Raw genomic sequence first — 23,986 nt, forward strand, 5'->3', positions numbered from 1 at the left:
CCAGTGAAATATGCTGGTGGAAGTCCAAATCTTGACAGACATGCCCTGGCTATACAAATTGAATACAGAGATTTAGACAAAAATATCTCCCTGCACTCTTGAGATGCCTTTCCGCAGGATTAGAGCCAATCCAGGTCCAGGCTCCTACGTTCCAATTTTCTCCTCCCTTTGACCCTTCCTCCCCCTCCCCTTCTTTCCATACTTTCCTGAATTCTCCTTTATGTCAGCACTGCCGCTAGAGTGTACCTGTCCAGTGAGCCAGCCGAAAGAGATGGTCTTGCTGAACACTTTTCTTTCCTGTGGGGTTAGTTTTCAGTCAGATCAGCTCCCTGACTCAGCTCACTGAACAGCCACAGGAGGAGCAGAGCTAGTCCAAGGCAGAGGGTGGAAGTGTGTGCACACGGAAACCTAACGTTCCTCTGGAATTGCACCTTCTGTTTGGGCAGCAAGCTGGTGATCTCATCCTGTAAAAACTATTCCTGTCATATGGAAAGGGGAAACACATTGCTAGCAGGTCAACAATTTAAACAACTTAAGGAACTGGTCCTTAAGACCAGGTGATAATGACTGACCTCTGCATTCTGTTTCTGACACTGCAAAATGTGGACTGAACAGGAGGAACTGCACAGAAAAGTATAAAATACACAAATAAAAGATTCAGCTTTTACTGCTATCAGTATTTCCTGGTGAACGTAAATATTCCATAGAATGGACACTGTGCAAATGACATACCACCTACTATTGCTGCGCAAAGCACTGGAACCCATATAACAAAAGAGATCCCAGTCTCAGAAAGCAGGCAATTACTTTTGCTATAAAAGCAGAGAGAAACAAAAACAACAGTATTTGTTATTAATTGAATTTCATTTGAAGTCTAGTTTTTGAAGTTATTTCAACTGTAAGTATGGTTCCACAGGCTTATACACTTTCTTGAATCAACAAGCGACAGTGAATTTTCAAACAAATAATTTGTTTTCTAAGTTGACATGCTAGTTCATCAGTAGCAATTCTGAACCCTGTTACAAAGTACCAGTAGGGAATCTGACCAGGATTAATTGTGGTACTCGGTCCTGGGATTAGGTGGTGTCTTGTTTCATGGATTTTAGGCCATCTGTTCTTCCCTCCTACATTATACTTCTGCAGAACTATAAACGCACCTCCACCTCAGGGACTATAGAAAGGAATTAGAATTCTTCTGCTTTTCATTATCACAAGATTCAGTAACTCATTTCACTGTCAGGATAATCCCCTTTTACTCTTTCTTTTGCGCTTGCAGGGTATGCCAAAATGACAAATAAAATCCCAGATGTTAGAGACCTGATGAGGTCTCCACCTTTTCTTGAGTGTTGGGTTTAAGCTACTTGGGACACGGTGTCAAATCTGACAGGACCCTGATGCCCACACCCAATATTCATTAAGGTTTGTTAGTGATTTGTATGGCTGTCTACAAGCTGCACTTCCACCTCAATCCTCAGTGGCCATTTAAATATTTCGTTTGTCCTCTGGCTTTTACTGACAAAGAATTAATTTCCTATTGTTCAAGTGTTGGAAAGAGTTTATATTTCTTTCTAAAAGTAACAAAGGTCTTCTGGGTGTTGTAAATGGCTTGTTACTGCTGCATATTATTTTAGGTAGTCATATCTTATTTAATGTTTTATTTCCCCATAGGCTAACTTGCATATCTGCAGCATCCAAAGGCTATGACAACGCCTTAGCAGAGTTTTCTCAAGAGAGTCAGTTAACTCTAAATTGAAGTTTGGTCTTTGCTCTGCACCAATTAATAACCACATTAAACTTTTATTATTTCAATAAAGTATCTTAAGTACATAATTTCTTTTAAGGTTACTAAAAATACTTGTGATTTTCACAGGCTCAACTAGTGTTTATCTTTTTTGCCTTATTTATATGCTAAAGTAATTATATCGGTGTACAAGAACAAGGGCTGGGAAATTCTGTCTATGATCTTTGGAAATATTTTATGTACGTAACTCCCTAACTTCAGACATTGAACAGCAAGACTTCCCTCCTGTGTCCACTCAGAACAAAGTAAGGCTTCACTGAGAGGCTCCAGGCTTCTTGCTGACTTTCACTCTGGGGAGAGCGCAGTCCTCAGCTTCTCTCATTTATCTGCTCTTTTGGCAGGTAGGTAGTGCTAATTTCAGCACCAACCTAAATTAATTGCAAGTCGCATGTTTAGAATTGCAATTTCCTACTATTTATTGCTAAAAATTATTCAGACTTTAATGGCATGAGACTGTTCTAGAGTGAGCTACATTCTTCGAGTGCAATCCCGAGCAATTGCAAATCCTACTGCCTACAGGAGACTCGAGAGTTTGAGCCACTTTCTAGAAGATGCCACATACTTCAGCGGACAAAACTCAGCGACCCGCTTCTAACGACAGCTCTTGTGCTTGCGGGTTTGGTACAAATACCAGTACAAATAAGCCGCCAAAAAGTGAGCTAAATGTTTGTTATTTGCATGTATTAATCCTGTACAAGTATTAACCTGTAACGCTAAACCATAAAATATAAAATGGTTACAATTAATAATTGTATTTACCGTCAGTCTGACTTAAACTCTTGCCCTTAAGGGAATCAGAAAAATTATACCTGTACCCTTGTCTAGAGTAAAATTAATAATATCTTTCTTGGGAGAGTGATTTTTTTGTTTGTTTTTCTGCCAACGCACTGCATCACATTCTGTAATAGTATTACATTACTAGAACCAAAGTACTCAGGATTTTACCATAAGCACACAGGAGAGCATAAGTATTTTAGCAGAAATAGTAACCATGTTATTATAAGTCACTGATGTATTAAAATGTGAAGGGTGTCCAAAAAATGAAGTCCCTTGAAACACTGAAGGTATGGGGTTGTATAATAATGCATCAGGGTAAGTAGAAATGGAGTGTTTTAAGTGGATCCAACTACAGCGTGAGTGATCAACCCTTACAATTTATTCTGTTAGACGTGAAATGAATAATTCAACTAATTAGCTGCTTTGTTTTTCAGAAGCTATGACTTTTTTTTGCTTTCATAAGAAATTGAGAGGAAAAATTAGAACAGAAGGCCTTTAGCTTCCATGATTAAGCCAGAAAAGTCTAGAGGGAAAACTGGCAATTATATATATATATACACACACATATATAAAGCTACATGGCAAGTGCCTTTCTTAATTTACGCTAAAAAATCAAAGCATTACACGAGGTCACGCACTTTTGTTTTCCCCTTATGAGGTAGGAAAAATGCCGACAATACATTCTTGCAAGTGTTTTTTCTATACAATTCCTAGCAAATAGGATTCCTTACAAACCAACTTCATATCCTACATTAAAACTCATCTGGAAAATGGGTTGTTTACACTGTTTATAAAATACTGCCACATAAAATGTGTAAAAAAACATATTTCACTAAAAATAGCTTGCGTAAGTAAGGGATTAGAGTAGTTTCTACTGCTATAATTGTTCCTTTGTAGTTTTTTCCATGATGTTTTTGAACAGTGTTTTTAACTATGTTTATTAAAGTCAGCACATCAAAAAGGATCAAAGAGAAAGCTAGTGAGAACCAAAGAAACCCCAAGCGTATTGTGTTGTCTCACTGGGGAGTTATGCAGATTCAAGTAAACAAGTGCAAATTGTTGAGGTTTTAATGAAAATTTTCTACAATTATTGTATCTGAAGTCATTCTATATAATAACATCTGTACAGCAGATGGCCATACTATACAAAAGGCAAGCAATGCTCCTTTTTCTTTCTCTGTTTTAACAGTACATCTGAGATGACTACTTTTGTCATTGTACTTAGTTTGGTTCAGCAAATAATTCGTAAAATGCAGCTGCTGCAGATGGTCACAATAGTTATATGACTGTAAAATCAAAGACACAGGGAAGTATTCGCGTATTAGTTTCATACTATAAAAAAAATCTGACATTAACTCTGTTCAGCTCAAAAGGTATATCTATAAAACTTCTTTTTTTAAAAAAAGAAAGAGTAATAGTGAAGAACTGACATATTTAAATATTCCTTGCTCCCAAGAATCTGACTGGGACACAACTACTATATATTTTTTAACTGATTTAACTTGCATAGTTTCTTTGCAATAATAAAACAAATTTAGTTAACTTGCACAGATTCTTTGCAATAACAAAACAAACTTAGTTAGTAACTATTCCTTTTCTTTTAAGCATTTGTAACACAAGAATATAATATGATTTCCTTGCACAGAGTAATTTATCTTTCTTCCTGAAGTTCTATTTTCCACTTTGGCTGCTATCTATTAATAATTTAAAAAAATGAAACAATTTATTAAGAGGATTTTTGACACAGTTTCAACTGGTTTTGTGGAAGCATCTTTCATACTTCTTGAAACTTAAAACAATACAGTCACAGTAGCATTCAACACCGTGTGTGTGTAAGTTTTTGTTTCTGTAAAGCAGAAAGATAAGCAACTTGAATTGGAGAAAACGTGAAAAGAGTCTGCTGATGTCTATTTATTGTCTGGTTACACAAATTCTTCATATGAAATAACTAACTTCTATTCTGATTAGATTCAGCATCAGTATTGCTTTATTTAACAGTGCTTGCCAGACTACAAACATATTGAAGATTCATATATAGCTTGTGACACGAAAAATAAAGATCTGTTTCCGCATATTGCCAGAAGAATTAAGAAACAGAACTTTGCAGCAGAATGCTTCTGCAGCTTTCTGTGTGCAGCAAGGTAAGTCCTCCTTTGGGGAGGACGAAAACTCCCGGGTAAGCGATACACGCTGCTGCATTTGCCAGACTGCTTTATCACACAGTGCCGGAACAGGCTCCGCTTTGATATATTGAAGCTTGCTGTGGACACCATAATGTACCATAGGAGGGATAATGTACGAATGGTAGAGGGGGAAGTGGTGGAAGAAAGGGGGATTATAACACACAGAAAAAAATAGAACTATTTAAGGGATATTAAAAAGGCCCTTTACTCAGTTGCATTTCTTTCTATGCTAGGATTGAAAAAGCGTGGGAATGGAGTCACTGTTCCTGTCTGTACTGCTATTTATTTATGGATAAATCAAGAGTTTCAGGCTCCAGCACTTTCATAGGCTTTTGTGTCCTGTGAACCTTAAAATTTTCATTTTTAGCTTTTAAAACAATAAAGACGCCCTGAGACTTGCTGGCCTGAGGAGACATATTTCTGATGAAAAAGAAATAAACCATCACCTAGCTTGGCCTATGACTTGTACCTCTCAGCTACAGACCATTTTCTTTCTCTCTCAAACTACTTTCCCAACTACCTAGGTCTGGCTCATCTCCAAATTTTGTAAATATACCATCTTATTAATTTTATTAAAATACTAGCCAAACTATTTATGAAGTTATTCAAAATTTCTCCATCTTAAAGGAATCTATTTGGTGTTCTGCTAATTCTACCCAACGTGTAAAATTTCTCACATTTTTGCAGTAATGAAAATAGTTGTTGAGACTGGAACTCTCATGTTCTGCGTGTAACTCTCAGCTGTGCAGAGGAAGCATGTTAAAATTGAACCCCTCATAAGCCTGAAGTAGAATAATGGTATGAACCAATAACTACATTGTAGCATATGTCTGGTCTCTGAATGTTTTTGTTTTGTTTTGTTTTTAAGAAAATTAGGGGCATAATGCTAAAACATAGTTACCGAGTTACAAAATTTTGTCCTGTAAAGCATATACTGCATTATCAGAATATAAGAATAGTCATTCTTGTTATCATATTCCATCCAGAATTATGTTAGAAAATTAGTAATTACAAGGTAGAGGATATTAACTACAAAAGTATGCACCCTTGGTTGCTACCTCACAGAAAGTACCACTATTTGAACAAATCAGTAATACATTTTCAAAAGCTCTTACCTGTAGTTTTATGTCCACTTTTGATATTCAGGCTTCCACTGAGGTTTGCAAAAGAGATCAGCAAACAAGGTTTACTTGGATGTGGGATGGTTTCCATAGAAACAACCACTTGAACAGTGCGAACAGAAATTTTCTGGAAGCAGGAAAGAGCTCTCCACAAGTTTTCCTGTACTGAAACATTTTGCACACCGTTAGCATGTACTGCAGGTAGCAAATCCCTTGTACTGGAGTGTTTGGTTGAAGTGGCATCCGTGTTTGCAGTAATACCAGTTGATTTAGTAGCCTCCTTGAAGGGTTCATAATCATTTGTGTTTATGACTTTCTTCAAAAATTGGTTTATTTGATCAAGTTTGACAAAACTGAGATTTGCCTTCAAAGGTTTTGATACATCCACATTTATGTCAGCTGTAGGAAAGAAAGGGAGAGAAAAATATCAGCAGTTATAGTGCAATTACTCATTTAATGGAAAAATATTAGGCATTTAGGGGGGATAATATCATTTCTAATATGTTTCAGTAAAGTGACTGAATCAATGGTAAAATGTAACAAGGCAATATTTTTTATGAATAAATCTGACTTAAAATCTCAGGAAAAGTACCTATAAGCAATCTTCACTAACTGCAATTTTAAGGGAGGAAAATGACACAATCTCAATCTTATTTCCTTCTTTCTTTCCACAGCTGATCACCACAGCTTTCTGAAAGACATACGCTTTGTCTGAGTGTGTAGGAGGGTAAATACGTGAGTCCTTGTGTACCACAATAAAAATACACTTCACATTCTCTTGAGTTTTACATAGAGTAGAACTATTTGACTAAACTCCAATGCCAATAGCGAACATTTACAACGTGTTTAAATGAGTGAATAACATGTATATTCTTTTGTTTTTTGACAAAGCTAAGATGCAGAATTCTTCAATGCATTTTCATGCTTAAATGTGAAAAAAGAAGCAAATGAAAACCTAGGTATGGTTAGATTTGTTTGTTTTCAGGGAAGAGTGAAATAATCCAGTATTTTAAAGACTATGTTCTTTTCCTCTTTAGTAAACAATTTTGGTACTTCACAGACAGCTGAAAATCTCACAGAACTTTTAGAAATTTCAAACAGCATTAACAACATTGATAACAGTGATATTTCTAGTAGTGGTGATGTTGCAATTACCAAGATTATCTCACAGGGAAAGTAGGGTGTTATAATAGCTGAAATTTGTTTCTGTGCTGCCAGCTACCTGTTCGTCAGTACATTATGCTTCATTACAGGAATCCAGCTTAAACTTAGATTTTTAAATTTTTCATTTCAAGTTCAGCCTTCATTCAGTAATGGGCAGGAAGAAAAGCTTGCTTTTTTATTCCCCCCGATCAGGAACTGAACAAAATATAATTAAAATTCTGTGCATACATCTAAGCTGTGTTAAATGTTCAGGGAAAAGAGCACTGCTCAGTTCCCAGTCTCACTATAAATACATATTGGAAACACTGTTTGCTGAAGGGTTTACACAGATTAACAAATATATCACCAAAATTAGGGCCTCGTTTTAAGTTATCCAGGATCATTTCCTACTCTTAACGTTGATGTAAACTGATAAACTTGGTTCTTGCACTCTTCAGGTAAACTGGAGCTTTTTACCGCAATGCTAAGGGTTGCAGGAGCAGAGCCTTCAAGCTTTATTAAGCATTGGCTTATACTGACTTCAGAAAGTCTCAGGCACACGTTAAAGCACTTTTCTGACTGCCAAAAATATTTGTCAGTCTAAATTTCAGTTAGCTGCTTAGGTACCTTAACAGATTAGTCTCTACGTTTTAAACTAGCACTTTTTCTACAAAGGTAAGAGAATCTTGCTAAGGTCCAGCTAAGATTTCTGTTACATCTGAATGAAAACACAGTGACAACCTTCCTAGAAAAGGGTCACAGCTAACAGAGATTTAAGACTGAAAAACTATTTTAATCATAACTTACTGAATAGTTTTCAGAAATGTTTTTTCTTGTGTAAAAGCCTTCCCCACTGAACTAAGGATTGTGGCAAACACTAGCTGACACCTGGGCTTAATAGAAAGGCAAGCATCAAAGCTAGAAAGCTGGACATAAGAAAAGAGCAAGATTTTGAGGCATCCAAAGCCACATATGACCACTTGGAAGATTTTTCAAAATATTTATGTAGCTATTTTTTAATTAAAACCACAGGGAAACAGAAAGTTCCAAATGCTTTTGAAAATCCCAATAATAATTTCTCTACTGCTCTTGTCAGTAAAAAATATCCAAAACTTGCCTATCTCTTCACATAAATCATTGATCTTCTCCTCCATTTTGCTGGAGAAAAAGAGAGCTACAAAGCAGAGACTCGTGTAACATTATTATATTCCTTTACTTATGACACCCAATAAAAGAGAAAGTTATTCCAAATAAACATTTCAAAAAACAGCAAGTGAGCAGCATTTTTAAAATCACCCGAGCTTGAAATCCAACCCACTCTAGGATCTGGGTTCCTGAACCACTGAGGCACTTTGAAAAAAAGTGCCTTATTGAATTAATTTTCTTCATTAGTGAAGTGGCAAATAAAGGACTAAAATAAAATATACTTTGGCTTTGATAAATAATCAAAAATGTAAGTTAGTAAATATGAGGAAAGGACCCTTACTGATTGGTGTGATAGCTTTTCCATGCCTAACTTGTTTGTCAAGGCTGTATTTTACTGCTAATGCTTTCCTATGGTAGTGTAGCCCAGAGGGGAAGAAAACACCCAAACCCCTCCAAACTAAAAGTGCTTCGGGAGAAGTTGATAGGACAGGCATCAAGATGAAGCTGGAGAGTAATCTGACTGCGAAAGCCCTGAAGAGGAGATGAATGCCAGAGCAATAGTTCCGCCTTGGGCTTTCTCAGGCCGGGGCAGAGAAGCCTGCGGGGCCCCGGGGAAGCTCGGGGGGGGGACTTTGCTCAGCACCTGTCCTGCCGCGCCGGTCTCTAACCGGTGCTGCTGGTCACCTGCTTTCACAAACATTGCTCTCATTCAAGAAAGCAATAAAAAAAAATATCAGTAGACCCCAGAGCAATGCAAATGGCTTCTCTGTTTTTCGTTTTGAAGCAGTGCATTTGAACAGTGTCACATGGCAAAAATGCTGTCAGGACCGATAACTTGACAAAGCTTTGCATTCGGTTTTTATTATGCAGTGAATCAGCCTCGACAGAAAGCTGTGGCAGCCAGAAGCGTAATTGCAGAAAATGTGACATTTGAACCTCCATTGCAAATATTTTAACTATCTCATAATGACATAGGTTATTTTTACAACTGGGAAAAGAGTATGCAATGAGATTCTTTGGTATTTTAAGTTAAAAAAAAAGTAAAAAAAATAAAAATCCAATTGAGCAATCAACATGTTTTTAGTCTTTGTCCTGTTTTGCACTTTATACTTTGCACTGTAAAAGAAACATTAACTTTCCCTCTATGAAAAGCATATTTCAGTGGTGGATAGAAACAGTGAAAACTAATGAAATATGAAGAGCTATTTATAGCAGCTGATGAAGATAAATGTTCAGCAGCTTCATTCAAAAGGGCCAAAAAAGAGATGTAACAATAGAAAAAGGTCACCTAGATGCAGCTGGAATAAAATTCCCAGGGTGCAAAACTCAAAGCTACCCGTCTTTCAGACAACTTTAAGTACTTCAGCACACCACCTAATGCAGCACACGTTCTGGACACAACTGCTGCCCGCAGGTATGAAGACTCAGGTTACCATCATTCCAACAACTCTTTGAATTGTCCAGAATTACATCAGAATCAGGACAGGGCAAAAGGTGGTTTAAATCCCCCTTTAACTCCTTATCTGGATCACTCTTAAGTTCTGTGGTTTCCCTGCTAGTGACTCATTACTACAATGATACCCCAATGCTTTGAGACATAACAGCAATACCAAATTTTGTCAGGTGTATCTATTGCCAGCAAACAAATAATAAAGCAATTTCTGTATTTGTAAACAGGTGAAGTAAATTATTTCTGGCTTTTTTCAATCAAACTGAACTAGATGATATCAAAGCAGTATTTTTTATTTGAATGTAGAATTGAATTGTTCTATTTCTTCACCACATCTCTTTAGATTACCAAGCAAATCCATGTCTGTCAATTATTAGTTTCTAATTACCCTTCACAACTTTCTGAACAGCTACTAGGAAACAGAATGATGAAATAACTATTGAGTTAAAAGGAGATTAGATAAATATAAATAAATTACACTTATTATATGCTCCCATCACACCAGGAGATGACTTAACAGTAAAAGGAAAAGAATCAGATTGCAATAATGAAATCAGAGAGGGAATTCAGGTCCCAGAGGCGATTCTACGGAGTTTATGTTAATGTACACCTTGTGGGGGACCAAAAATCAACTGGAATAGTTTCCTGAAAACTGTTTCCAGCTATTTTCTCATTTAAAATGTTCCAACTTCACTTGACCCATTAGTCATCATATTACTTACATTTATTATGTATTTTGAAATCTATTACAAAAAACCAATGGATTCAATATGGCCCGTTTGAACAAAATCATAACATCTATAAAAGAAAACCTATGAGCAGCACTCTGAAATTCCTGTCCAAAACAATTTCTTCCTTTGTCATTTCATTACTTATAGCTTCAGATAAAAAATTCAGTGTTACGAGTATTTTACCCTTGTTCTCTATAACATTCACATTTGTACTGTGAAGGTATAATTTTATTCTGTGAGCTTAGGATAATGGTATTATTCCAAAAGGACTTTTTATTTGGCAAGCTAAGGATGAATAAACACCACAAGGTAACAGTGCTCCTAGCAAGTTGCTTTAGGCCTATCTCAGCTCTTAATGAAGTCAGTGGGCTTATCCACAGATACTCCATAACTGAATTTACACCAGGTTATTATTTTGATGACTAATAAACTACTATAGTCTACTACAGTCTAAACATTCTTAATCTGAAAAATCAGAAAGTAAACGTCAGGAAAATTATTTCTAAGCTCTCCTAAGATGGGGGTCTTTTCACAAACTATGAGAAAAGTTGAACTACGAGAGAAAAAATGTGGTATATTTGAAGAATCTGTTGACTTCTCATATCCCTCACTTTGTGACAGAGCTTTCATTTCTCATAGCTGGCAAGAGAAAGGTCAGATCTTTCTCTTCTAGTTGCACACAAGACTCTCTCCTCCCATCCCAGGAAATTTCCAGAGCACCTTGCAAGGCTGTAAAATATTAAGCTGCTTCTTAACAAAATAGTCTTGCTATAAAAGAGATCAATATTTGCCTAGAACTCTTAGGAGGATTGAATTTCCAGTCTGAAATAAACAGGAGAGGAGCAGGCAACAGGCATGAAACGTTTCACCAGCAGTCATATCCTTTCTCTGGGAGCCACCCTTCTGGATATAAGAAGCCTAGGAGAGGAAACCTGAGGAAGGTGAAGGTAATCTTGAGCCCTGATTCTGCTTTGGAGTCAGGGTGGCCCTTTAGTAACAAAGAGGCTGAATTGTTAGAATTAAACTTATAAAAAAAGAGGAGGCACACACACATGTAAAGCAAAGATTAGCTGTACTGTTCCCAATTGTCCCTGGTCAGGCATCAAAAGAGTGACAAATTAAAAGAAACTGAAAAGCAAAAAGAATCCAAATGAATTGTTTTTATCCTCTAATTCATCATTCCTGATTTGGATCAAGGGAAAAGAAGGCAGAAACTCGAGACAAGGCTGCAGAGGCCATCTGCAGTGCATCTTGTGCTCCACTTCTGAGAGACAGGCACCAATTAGCCAGGAAGAAGCCAGTAGTCACCGCTCAGCATTTCTACCTACTGCATCTGGGTGCTGCAGCCTGGACCCACGAAGCTCTCTAAGGCCAGGAAGGCCACCAGCAACCCACCAGGAGCCCTGCGGGGAGCTCCCTGACTCACGCTTCCATGATGTGGTCCATCACTGACATTACGCAAAGGGGACATCAAGACATTAACAAGTTTTAGGTAGCCTGGAGAACTCGGACAAGGCTCAGTGAGGGAACTGCACTGTTTTTTTAAAAATGGTCATGACTAAACCAGAATGAATTGTTGTAGGTCTAGAAGAGCAATGGTACCATTAAATAAGGATAGGGGGTGACTCCTATTTGTAGGAAGTTGACTAAAATGAAGCAACCATGCAATGGCCAAATACTTCCCTGAAGTGTCTCAAGGGTTGTGTGGCTAGGCCAAAAACTGCAGAGGGGTTCCTTCTGTATTTGGAGGCCTCACCCGGAAAGGAAAACCCTACCTGAAGAAACACTAACTGAACTGTCTCATTAGAGAATTAGGAAAGCTGAAGCACAGCAAGATGAAATAAATTGTCCCAGGTCATGGAGCAAGTTTGTGGAAACAAAAAAACCCTCATAAACAGTAACTCTCCGTTATCTGCTTTAGCGGCCAAATAATGTATCTTGATTAAGAAATATATGAAGGGAAAAAAAGTGTTTATAAAATTGAGCATATACTAGCAATAACTTTTAAAGAATGCCAATATAAGGCAAAAGAGACCAAGAAAATATTTTCCAAATTTTCTACCTGGCTTAGGCACTCAGTTTCATTTTCAATACTCAGGCATCTAAGTATTAATTTAAAATAAGTGGGGTTTGGATTTCTAATTTTTCAGATCCTGTTTTTAGAAAGATACTTTGATAATTTTACACATTTTTACACTGAAACTGCAGACAGTAAATGTGTTACTAACAAAGCAATACCTACTGGCTGGTCCACCTGTTTGGAATATTTCTGTTTGTCCTTCTAATCAAATAAATATCATTTCATGGCTACAGTGTCAGTGCTTTAAAAACTTGTCTGTAAAAGAGCAAAGGGAAAAAAAAACCTACTAGAAAGCTCAAAAGTTTTGCAAATGACCCAGAGTTAATTAGAAAAGTCTGCACCCTGGCTAGTTCCCCTTCTCACGTGTCAGGTCTCATTAAATCAAAAAATTCTCATTTCAAAGTTAACAAACACCATGGTTAACAAAACTGTTAAACTGGGATCAAGTGGGCACATTCCTAGGTTTATATATGATGTCATTCTAAGCAGCCCACAGCTGAACTTGCAAGCAGTATGAATGATTTTTAATATATTAAGTATCTGATCTAATGCTAATTTTCCCTCTATAGGCTAACTGTGCTGGGAACAGGTGGCCCTGCTTTCAATTACGGAGGGCTAACATGCCAGTGTGAGGCCTGGATTAGTTCACCTTCTCACAGGGAATTTGCCTCGGTTGGGAATGGATTTATTATGGCTTCACACATGGAACGGAGCTCATGTCAGCTGAGGGCAGTGATACATCATATGATTCAAATTAACCTGCTGTGGACTGTTCCGCAGGGCTGATATTGTGTATTAAAATGACGACATTTTTAAAACAGCTTGAAAGAAACCAGGATTGCTGAAGTGCAATGGTTCCAATTTGTTCCAACTAATCTATCACCTGCTGGAGATATTATTCTAGTGGGTTTCTGGTAGCTGCTCTTTTCCAGGTTTCTCCAAGCCACTGACCTTGCTAATGGACACAATTGGTGCCCTTGGAAATAAGAAAAGAAACCCTGAAGTGAGAGCTAGGGTGCAGCTTTGTTTGTTTCTTTTACGTATAACTATAGATACGGCGCAGTGCTTCTCACAATGTCCAAACAGCGCTAGGGAAGGGCATGGCCGAAAAAGAAAAACCCTGATTCTTATTTTATCGTCCAATGGGAAATGGTATTTCTTAGTTTGTCTGGATAGTTTGTTCTACAGAAATTATTTCAAATGGCAAAGTATCAAAGATCTTAGCTATTTCACACCTAACCTCTTTCCAAGAAAATACTTAGAGAAGAGGACTTTGGCATAAAATGTTTATATTTTGCTTGTATAAGTATTTTAAGGGAATTTGTAGGCTCTACTTCATGAATTACTGAAATGTTTAGTATCCCATGCAGAAAGAACATGTCAAAAGACAGCTTTTAAAGAAAGTACATTTTTTAAAAAGATCTGAAGAAAGAACTAGTAGGTAAAGATTATATAAAAATATGAAAAATATTACAAGATGGTCATATTTATTCTTCATCTAAAGAACAATATCTAATGCTGAAGCAATAAATAGTTCACTTATATGTATTTGAGAAGAAGTAAATGTAGAATCCAGTAACACATTAAATATAAAAGAGAGAGGGTTGTGCATACTGATGGAGATGGAATTTAAAAAATTTTAAATAATTAGTTACTGTAGAAAGAGAAAGAATAGTCCTTTAATACATTGTAGGGTTAAAGTTGAGGTCTGTTCCCACAGGCCTGATGATGAATGCTTATTTCTCCTAGGATCCTATTACCTAAAATCTGGAAGAAATATCATTTTCTTTAGTTGCCAAAAATGTACAAAATAATCAACTCATGTGGCAAGAAGTGCATTAATGTATCCTGTTATTCCCATTTAATTAGTGGTTTCCAAGTTTAGCTACTTGCTGTAGTTTTTTGATCTCCAACTTAATATGGACTGACAACCTGGTTTCCTGTGTGGTGAAAGTATACAATTTTTCTGTGGAACACTATCTACTTATCTACTTTTACTGACAAACTATTTACAAGGAGCACAGTTTTTATCTAAGGCAGCAAACACTGGGGACCATTTGCAGCTTTTTTCTTTTAACTGCTTGTATAATAGTTTGCATCATAAAACATAGGCATGTTTGACCCTAATATCTGAAATTTAACCTCAGCATGCCAACAAAATATTTCTGAAGAAAAATGATATTATGATTAAACCACTGAGTTTTGAATACTGAAATACATACAGAAAACTGTGTTCACTTAGCATCACAACTGCTATATCCAGATTTTTGTCTGTATATGATTAACTTTAAAAAACATTCAGAGAAGCAGATCAGCTTTACCCAACAGCTACTGTCTATTAGTATGTATTGCAACCAATGTATATTAAAAATTTACCTACTGTAATTATAAAACTTACATACATAAATGAATACAAAATTATGCAGCATGTCCTTAGAAAATACGCAAAATAGTTGCACCGTTATTTGGCATGTGCACAAGAAGCCACTAGACCTTTGACTTAGGCATGCGCATAAGCATAGGTACTCCAGCAGTGCACTTGTTTATTCAGTTTATTAATTATGATGTCTCCCGTCACAAATGTCATTCATCTGGTGACCTTACAGGAGCTCTGAAGAAGTTTGTTGAGGTTCTTGACCCTGATGAACAGCTGCAGGTTTAGGATCTGGTAATGTAGAGGCTACCTCATCCTGGAAGAAGCCTTGGTTAGAGGACCTATTCCTCCCAGTAGAATTAATAACTTTTTTCCAGTAGCCTGCTAATGAGTTGTCAAGCATCCATAACATTCTTGCATATGCTACTCTGATGCAATCACATGCTGAAAGTGTCTTTCATTACTGATCCAACGAAACTTCCAGTCCCCCATGAAATGCTTTTTGGTTAGTTTATTTGAAGAGGATCTCCTGTTGTAACACTGGAGATTAGAAAAATCTCCAGAGGAATTCATCTCTGTTTTGTTCTATTACCTTGCTAAAACAATTTATTGAAATACAGGGTAATTATCATTGAGTCATGTTTAATGGTCATTCCAATTAGCAGGAAAAATGATAAAAAAGAATGCTTCTTAGCTCAGAAGAGATCTTGGAGGAAAGCACTGAAGCTATATAAGCTTTAGGATAATAAGCAGCCTGATGTTTACGATGTATGAATTTACTGCTTTTTGGTTCCCTATTTAGCCAAATACTACAGAGGAGAGAGATTTAACACTGAATCAGGATCTGACTGAATTGTTGAGAAAGGAGTAGAAAGTCAGACCACTCATGTCAATATATACTTAGCGAGCTGGTTTGCAAAGCCACCGACTTTCTTCTTTGCTAGTTCAGTTGGAAGACTGTCTACTGACAGGAGACTGTCAAGGAAACACCTTTGGGTAAGCAATTAAATATAATTGGCTGGGCCAGGAAACTACAGGGAGAACCTTGAGATATGGGGAATGGAGAGACAAGGCATTTGAGAATTTGAAAATCTACCAGAGATGGGGAAAGAGAGGACTCATTCACAAACAAATTTGAAAAAAAAGGAAGATAAAACAAAGTCAATTTGGCAGCAATGACCAAAAGATCATAGTGTTAAGCGAAAATACATTTTCCTTCTGGTTTTGGACTGGAACCCCAAAATCTTGACTCTCAATATAATCAATATAACAAAACCCTGCATTGTCAGGTGGTTTAAAATCTCGTATTAAAAGAACTCTTTTAAGGTAGCACAGAGAACTAAAAAAAAAATGGAAATAATGAAGCTGTTCATGTACTTATTCTTTCCTCAAGAGTCCTGCCTAACTGAGTGGAAAAATGAATTTGCAAGTTACTTGACCATAGTCTTCAGAGTCAGCTGGCAAGCTTGTATGTCTCAGTCTCTGATAGTTCAACTTGATATACCTGGGTCTGCTATGCAGAAGTGATCACGGCTCCATCAAAAGACAAAAGGAACTGTGCTTCCAATATCTAAATTTCTACATTTTCTAAATACCTTGGAAAATGAAATTATACATTTTAAATTGATAATCTAAAGCAATTTTAAAGTCTTTAATTTCCCTGTGCTGAGTTACCATCTGTGAAATGCACAGGATATATTATCCCATCACTCGTGAAAAGGTTGTGCAGGTAAATTAGTATTTCTGAAGTATTTCACATCCTGAAGCACTAAGCAATACAGCAGAAACAAGCTTTTTTGCTGTAGAGCTAGGTTTAAATGCTGTAAATAATAAATTAGACACTATAGGAAACTAAATGAACAGGACAGCCCAGTACTGAAGAGTTGCTCACAAAATGACAGGTAACAGATCATTCTGTATGCTGCGTGAAGGCTGTTCAAGAAAAAAGGAGGCAACACAGCTCAATAAATTACAATAAACATGAACAAGAGGTGAATTAAGATAGCACAGAAAAATGTAAGTGTATTTTCTAACTTTTAATGTCTATACATAATGTACATACATTATGTAATGTACACATAACTGTAACTTTATGTTCTAAATTAGCAATGTAGTTATAAATACACAATTCACAAAACAGAACGTATAATGTACTTCTATTCGCAGGAGTTTGTGACTCCTCACGAGTGAAACTTCCAGTCATTTATGTTATTCTACATAATTGCTAATATACCATACCACTCATATTCTGTGTTAGTTAAAGAAATATGGTACAAATATTTTTTTCAATTTTACAGTATCAACACATTAGATGATACAAATTTGTAATGCCAGGTACCCAGATTCCAATGAACCCAAGAGAAAAAGGCTCATAAAAATCTCAGAAACAAATTCAAAGGCAGCGGCTGGAAGCAGGTAGTTTTCATTTTGTTGGAAATTTGCCAATCTCAAACTTCTAAAGGAATAAGCTTTCCAGATTTAACCTAGAAAGAAAATAATTAATAGGCCTTAAATCCATGTAAGGTCAGTCCAGGACTGACTATTCCTGCACTTTGACCTCAGTTCAGGGTAATTGCTGGAGGAAATTTCCACATTCATCAGCAAGGAATACAACATTTTTCTGATAATCTGATGTATCAGTATGTCTGTATGTATCTAGGAATAAATTACACTAAAAAGAGGAGATTAAAGTGTAATGCTTACCTGGTCCATTAAGGAAGTCTTTAATTTGCACTGTGATAAGAGGAGGTGGAATACCACTTTTAGCGTCTACCTCTCCTGCTACCGTCTGCAACCAAATCTTGCAATAATCTAGGGCTTCCGGTAGAGTCTTTCCAGGATCTACAGGTGATAACGATCATATTCATTAACAATATTCCAGGAATGTAATATATAACAAAATACTAAATACAAAATTGATAAAATAAAATGTTCAAAATATATATACAGTGGTTAGTATTCATAATAATACTGTTACACACAGCATTTGTGCCTCTAGACAGATGTGCACATGTATGCAATGCAGGCATGTATTTGCTGGCATAAATATGCATACAGGTGATAGCACTAACAGAAAACCTGCAAAAAATAGCAAGTAAAATATGAGTAAAAAATAGCATCTGCCACAAGATGACTTTTAGTATCCCATAATTTTAGCGTTAATCATGATGACACTTCAAGAATCCTTGCAAAAGAATCAATACTTAAAAATTGCTACTGTTTTTCACTGCCAAGTAGAGAAAGTAACAACAGAAAGAGAAATTACGAAGGCTAAAAGATAATGGCACCACTGTCAAGGATAGAGTATAGTGACAAGGCAGTTATATCATTCAGTTTGGGGTTTCACTCACACATCATGTTTGGCTTTTAAAATTCAGTAGCTACTCTTGTATCCCATCTTGAATGGTATTCCTTTGATCAGTCCATAATATTACAGAAGTACATTAAAATTAATTTCTTCCAAGTGCTATGCATTTCTTCATTTTCTATATATCACAGATGGTAGAAACAGCACTGTATAAAGCCTTTTAATCTTTAGCAACTCATGACCTTTGCAGTAAGAGTCCTGAATTCTGGCACTACACATCTTAAATTCTTAATGCTCAATTACTCTTTAGTACCAAGACTGCTACTTTAATTATAGACTCTCTGTCTCATACTTAAAGATTTAAAGAGATTTTCTTGAAATTTCAACTTTCCCATTTTCAGTCAATTAAAAATTGTTTTAACTGTTTTATTTAACTGAGATTTACTGATTGGATACCTTTCAAGAACAGTATTTACAAACCCACTATTATAATCAACATATGGTAACGTGGCTTCACAGTCATATGTGGACTGGGTATATAAAGTCAGCTTTGGAATTTCTATTTCTTGACCTCATCATGTGATTCATATAAAACTTGGCAAATATGAACCCTTTTGTGATTTCAAAGAACCTACTGAAACCAATTGATCATGGCTTTACATCTATATGGAAAAGATCAAAAGTTAGCACATTCTTCTATTTTTATTTGATCAATTTTCAGGCAGTGACTTTACAGTAATATTTGTACTCCATGGCATATACATTACAGCCTTTCCTTCACTTTATTCCCACTATACATTTATAAAGTCAGCTCTCAACAGTTATTTAAGAGCTGTCACTGCATACAACAGATTTGTATATTTTCCCTGTGAATTTCTAAATTTTTGTAATTCTTAGCCCTTTTCTTTAATTACACTAACCAGAATGGTATGGCACACTGTCTTTTCTATAGTTAAAGCTTTAGGGAATACCTTCTTTTCCTGTGTCAAGAATTTGCCTAACATACTGAAAATAATAAAAAAATTCTTTACTACTAAGGTACATATTTTTTCAAAAATATATAGTCTTGTAGTTGTTCTGAACATGAATGTTATCTTTGACTTGATTCCATAACACAATCTTACTTTGCACTAGTAGCACATGATAAATAAATAATACACCTATATTTTTCAGAACACAGTAAAAAACATTGTAAAAATTACAGAATATTGTGCATTGTTTCACTGGATCAATTAAACTGATCTTTAGGTTACTGTTCCTGACTGCAGCTGAAAAATGTTGTAATAGGCCATTATTTTGTCACATTTCTGAAAGATACTGTGACATGTTGCACATAGCAGCGTAGATCAACCACTGTTTTTTAAGAAATGTCAGTAAATTTAGCCAAATATATGTACTCTGTTGCAGAGTACATCAACTGTTTTTACTACTCTTCTAAGATGTGTTTATGTTATTAAATGCCTAATAATTATTTCAGAGATGTAACTGTTTAAAGATGAAAATATCTGTAATGAAAAGAAGTTACATAGCAGAAAATCCTTGCATGACATAATACACTAGCTATACAAACACAGCCCTCAGGGTGCTTGGAACTGCAGCACATAAGCAGAGAATCAATAAAACAAAACAAAATAAAATAAAATAAATAAAAGGAATCACAGGGAATTTCAGAAAATTATTTTGATCTGCCATGAGTCCAAAAAGTCCAGCACCGCCACCTCTCCATTATCTGGGGTATAGCATGAATAATGGAAGATCCAGAACTCACAGATTAGGAACACAACACAAGGACACAGCGGTGCTCAGAATTAACCAACAGAATATATTACTTTTGAATCCACACTTGCTCTATAGGTTTCATGTCTTTTTTTTTTTTTTTTTTTTTTTTTTTTTTTTTTTTTTTAAGTTTAGGTGAAACTTTACCACCAAAACAACTGAGTTATTCTGAAATTGAGACAATTCTGGAAGTAGGATACTTGCATTCACACAATCTGGCAAGCAAGGTAATAAATCTGAGGGGCCATGAGAAGAACTGCTTGAGCTTTCCACGTCCATGGCACGGTTAATTTGAAACCTGGATAGCAGACTTAGCTGTACATCCAAATATGCCAGATATGGATCAATAAATTAGTTTTTATATAATGAGAAGAAAGCTAGAAGAAATCCAGAGACTTCACAACTGACTGTTCTGGTCTATGTCTCAAAAACTTGAATGGAGTTTCAAAGAGGAGCTACAAAAAGTATCTGTGTAGGACAAATTTACAAAGGTAAAGAGTAAAATAATGTATCTTGATTGAAATACTTTCTACAGCAGAAAACAGCATATATATTTTCATAGGATTAATGATCAGGAAAGAAAGAAATCATGTGGGGTGCCAGAGGGCATAAAAATTGCCATGGAAGCAATAGAATGAAAAAGAAAATTTAGGCTGGAAAGTAAGGAATTTCTCATGGTGTGCTCTATTAGAAAAAGGACTCTTCTCCCTCAAGGAAATGATGGAAATGTTCAGAATGTTTAAAAATACACTTGACAGAACACTATAAAATATACGATAGGGAACAATTATGCATCAGTAGGGAACTGGTCTGAATAATGTATTATAATAGGTCATTTCCATTTCCATTTTCTATGATTCTCCCAAAAATCAGCACTTAAATTTGCAGCTATTTGTATAAAGAAAATGCTGGAGAAAACCCCAGGGATGCATATATAAGTAAAAGGAGAGGGTAGAATTACTCTACAGCAAGCCAAAAGAGAGAAAAGAAAAGCTTGAAAAGTGAAGAGTGGTGAAGAGGGCCAGAAACTCTATCCTCCACGCGATGTGAAAAATTTGTCTGTGGCAGCAAAAGCAAAATGGTGAGACAACTATCACAGATTGACAACCAGGACTGTATTTCAAAATTAGTAAGACTGAGAAGCTGTGAGGTCTTGAATAACTTCCACAATATTTTTCCTTTTTCACTAGAATGAAAGAAAAAAAAAATCTCTGGCTATTTTTTGTATCCAGCCAAACATCCAAACCCACTTTTAAGCTTAAGTTCCAAACCCCAGTTCCAAAGCTTCACAGTTTATGAAATACCTTCCTTAACTTGATTTGAATTTGGAAGCTTTTGCCTTCACTCAATAGCCCCTCGCTTGCATGCTAACAAGGGGCAGCAAGAAAACAGCTTCTGAACAGGCCAGGGACTAGGGGGAAAGGAAAGGGATGAGAAGCAGGAGAAATTTCAAATCCTCAGGATTTTTCTTCTTCAAACTGCGGTTTTGTCGCAGGGCAACGCTGAGGGCAAGGGCCAGCGAGAGGCTGCTAAGCCGGGCTCGGAGGCGCAGAGCCGCGCAGGCGGCGGGCGGCAGCTTGGCCCGGGCGGCTGCGGCGCGCCTGGAAGCGAGGCCGCTCCGCAACGTGCTTTCATTTCAATGGATGAATCACATTTTGGTCTGCAGTCAATTTTACAAGCCAGCACAATGCTGCAATGCTCCCTGCGTTTCGAACTCTTCCCTGGAATGCTTGGTCTCGTTTTAAAAACGGTTTCCATTGGTATTCAAGGAACCCAAATGGGAAAACGTTTCTGGTAGCGTAATCCCAAGCGCTGTGTCAGGAAGACGCAGACGAGCACTTGGAGTAACCTGAGCAATGCAGCCTCCCGGGCCAGCGCCGCGCTACCGGCGGAGGCCGTACCCTGCATACGCCCGTGCACGCTGCTGCACGGACAGTAACACGCTCGGAGGGCAGCGGGTGACGCTCAACAAAACTCCCGCAATGGTTTGCGAGAAAATGGCCTTAAATCCTGGCTCTGCTTTGCAGCAAGCGCGAGCTGACGCGAGGCAGCGCAGCAGATTTCCTGCTGGATCCAGCTTGCGTCACTCTCCGTGCAGCCTGCGCTTTCCGTTAGAGCAGAGGTTACATGTGCTCTTAGCTACTGCATCTGCTCTTCATGGACGCCCTGCCACCACAGGCGGGGGTGTTATCAAAAAAAAAGATATCAAGAGTAATTTTAAATTGCCTCACAATGGCTGAAATGTTTCATTGGAGGAAGTGGAAGAAATTCCACACATAACAAATATTTATGAGGAAATTTCTCCCCTTCAAAATGACCAAGCTGCACAATCTCCTCTTTAAAAATAAACAAACAAACAAATAGAAAAAATATTTTTCAAGAATGCCCAGAGCACCATGCTCAGGAAATGAGGCAATTTTGTATCTGGATTACATTACCTGAAACAAAGCAAATAAAGATTTTAAAAAAATATTTATAAAAGCAGCTTATGAGATTACATTGAAAACAATTGCACCCACTTTTATTTAAGTGGAAATGGCCAATGATCTATTTGCAAAAACTAATGGCTAGCAGATGCCATTTTTGTTAAACACAGGATGAGCACTGAATGAAAAGGTTGTTTTACAGTATCTTCTGGGCTGTTTATACAGAATCTTACAAGTCAGCTCAACGAACAACTACTCTTTTAAATGACATTTACTAAGCAGTTAATATTTATTCCGTTAATTTATTTACTTTGTTTTGAAGTTCCTATCCCTGGTGCTAAGTAACATAATTGCAATCAAGCTGTGCAATTACAGAAATAATTCAAAACACAAATGAAGCAGTCTAGCACAACCATAATAAAATTCAGCTTACATTATAATATTCTAACGCGTCTCCTGCTCCTACAAACTGACTTGCCAGTGGACATGGCTTGAAAGACAGACTGAGGAAATTGAAAGCACAACTGCTAGTCTTTGGCTTCAAGGCAGGCAAGTGCTGCCACACAGAGACACTGGCCGGCTGGAAATGTGCTACTACTAATTGCTAAGTAACACACTAACAATATTTAACTCTTAAACAATCCATTTCCTCCTGTTTTCTTATTAAGTTCTAGTTCTTCCATCTTTCTGAAAGTAAGCAAAAAAATAACCTAGCTAGTGAACAGTTTGGTGCTTTAGCCTCAGCGCAGTCCTCTCTCATGCAGACGAGTGACAGCCTAAGAAGCAGGAGCCTCAACTTGATTTTCTATTAACTCGAAATCATTCAAAAATAAGAACCAAATCATTAGGCCAATTAAAATGTATGTAGTTTCATAACAGTATTAAAATCTTCATTACTGCACGTGTTGAAAGTAGCAAGCTATCATAAGGCAGTAAGCTTAGTTTTGTCACTAGCCTAGGATCAACTATTTTTCTCCTTAGTACCCCAGCTGTTGGTGTAGCTTTACAGGATAAATTCCCTATTTCATTAAACGGTCATAAAACAAAAACAAACTCTCAACAAACTACCTGTTAGAAACACCTTAAACTTCTGGAGTACAAGAAAGGGTTTCAAGGCAGTCGCAGTACCATCTGTTAGTACAGTACTTTAACAGTACGCATGGTAAACGTAAACATGGAGATCTATCTTATTCCACATTTTATCACACAGATAATAGGGACAAAATAAGTATTACTGCTATTTTTTTCAAAAAAATTCACAAAACATATATTGTGAGACTATTAAAGAATTGTTTTACAAACTGTGTGATTAACCTCAACTCACTGTATAATTCATCTTTGAAATCTTCAGTTATCCTCCTCAGTTAAGATCACTTACTTATTTTGATATATTTCTATACAGTGATGTGTGCGTCTATGTGTTATTACATATTTAAAACAAATGCTGAAGTATAACTCATGCAGTAAATTGTGGAACTACATGTCAGATACTGTGTTTTTGAATATCTCTGCTGTTCTCTGGACACAATATTTAGCTTCTTTCTTAGGAAAATACACAATTTTGAAATCATGAATAACTTTATAAATTAATTTGCAAATGATGTATTTCTTTGTTGATTTTACAACTGAAAAATACATTCCTCAAAAATACATGCATGTGAGGTGAAGAAT

General features: G+C 36.6%; 1 protein-coding gene across 9 annotated transcripts in view; it reads right to left on the minus strand.

The window, feature by feature from the left end:
* The window catches only part of VPS13B (vacuolar protein sorting 13 homolog B), a 460,401-nt gene that overhangs the window by 91,396 nt on the left and 345,019 nt on the right, over window positions 1-23,986 (minus strand). For all 9 annotated transcript variants that reach the window (XM_062570474.1, XM_062570471.1, XM_062570467.1 and 6 more), the window contains 2 exons: window positions 17,510-17,647; window positions 5,877-6,281 (listed from right to left, as the gene is read on the minus strand). In XM_062570474.1, the coding sequence (XP_062426458.1) occupies window positions 5,877-6,281; window positions 17,510-17,647 (543 nt within the window). The remainder of the gene's footprint in view (window positions 1-5,876; window positions 6,282-17,509; window positions 17,648-23,986) is intronic.

Source organism: Rhea pennata, chromosome 2, assembly GCF_028389875.1.
Source record: "Rhea pennata isolate bPtePen1 chromosome 2, bPtePen1.pri, whole genome shotgun sequence".
NCBI lineage: Eukaryota > Metazoa > Chordata > Aves > Rheiformes > Rheidae > Rhea > Rhea pennata.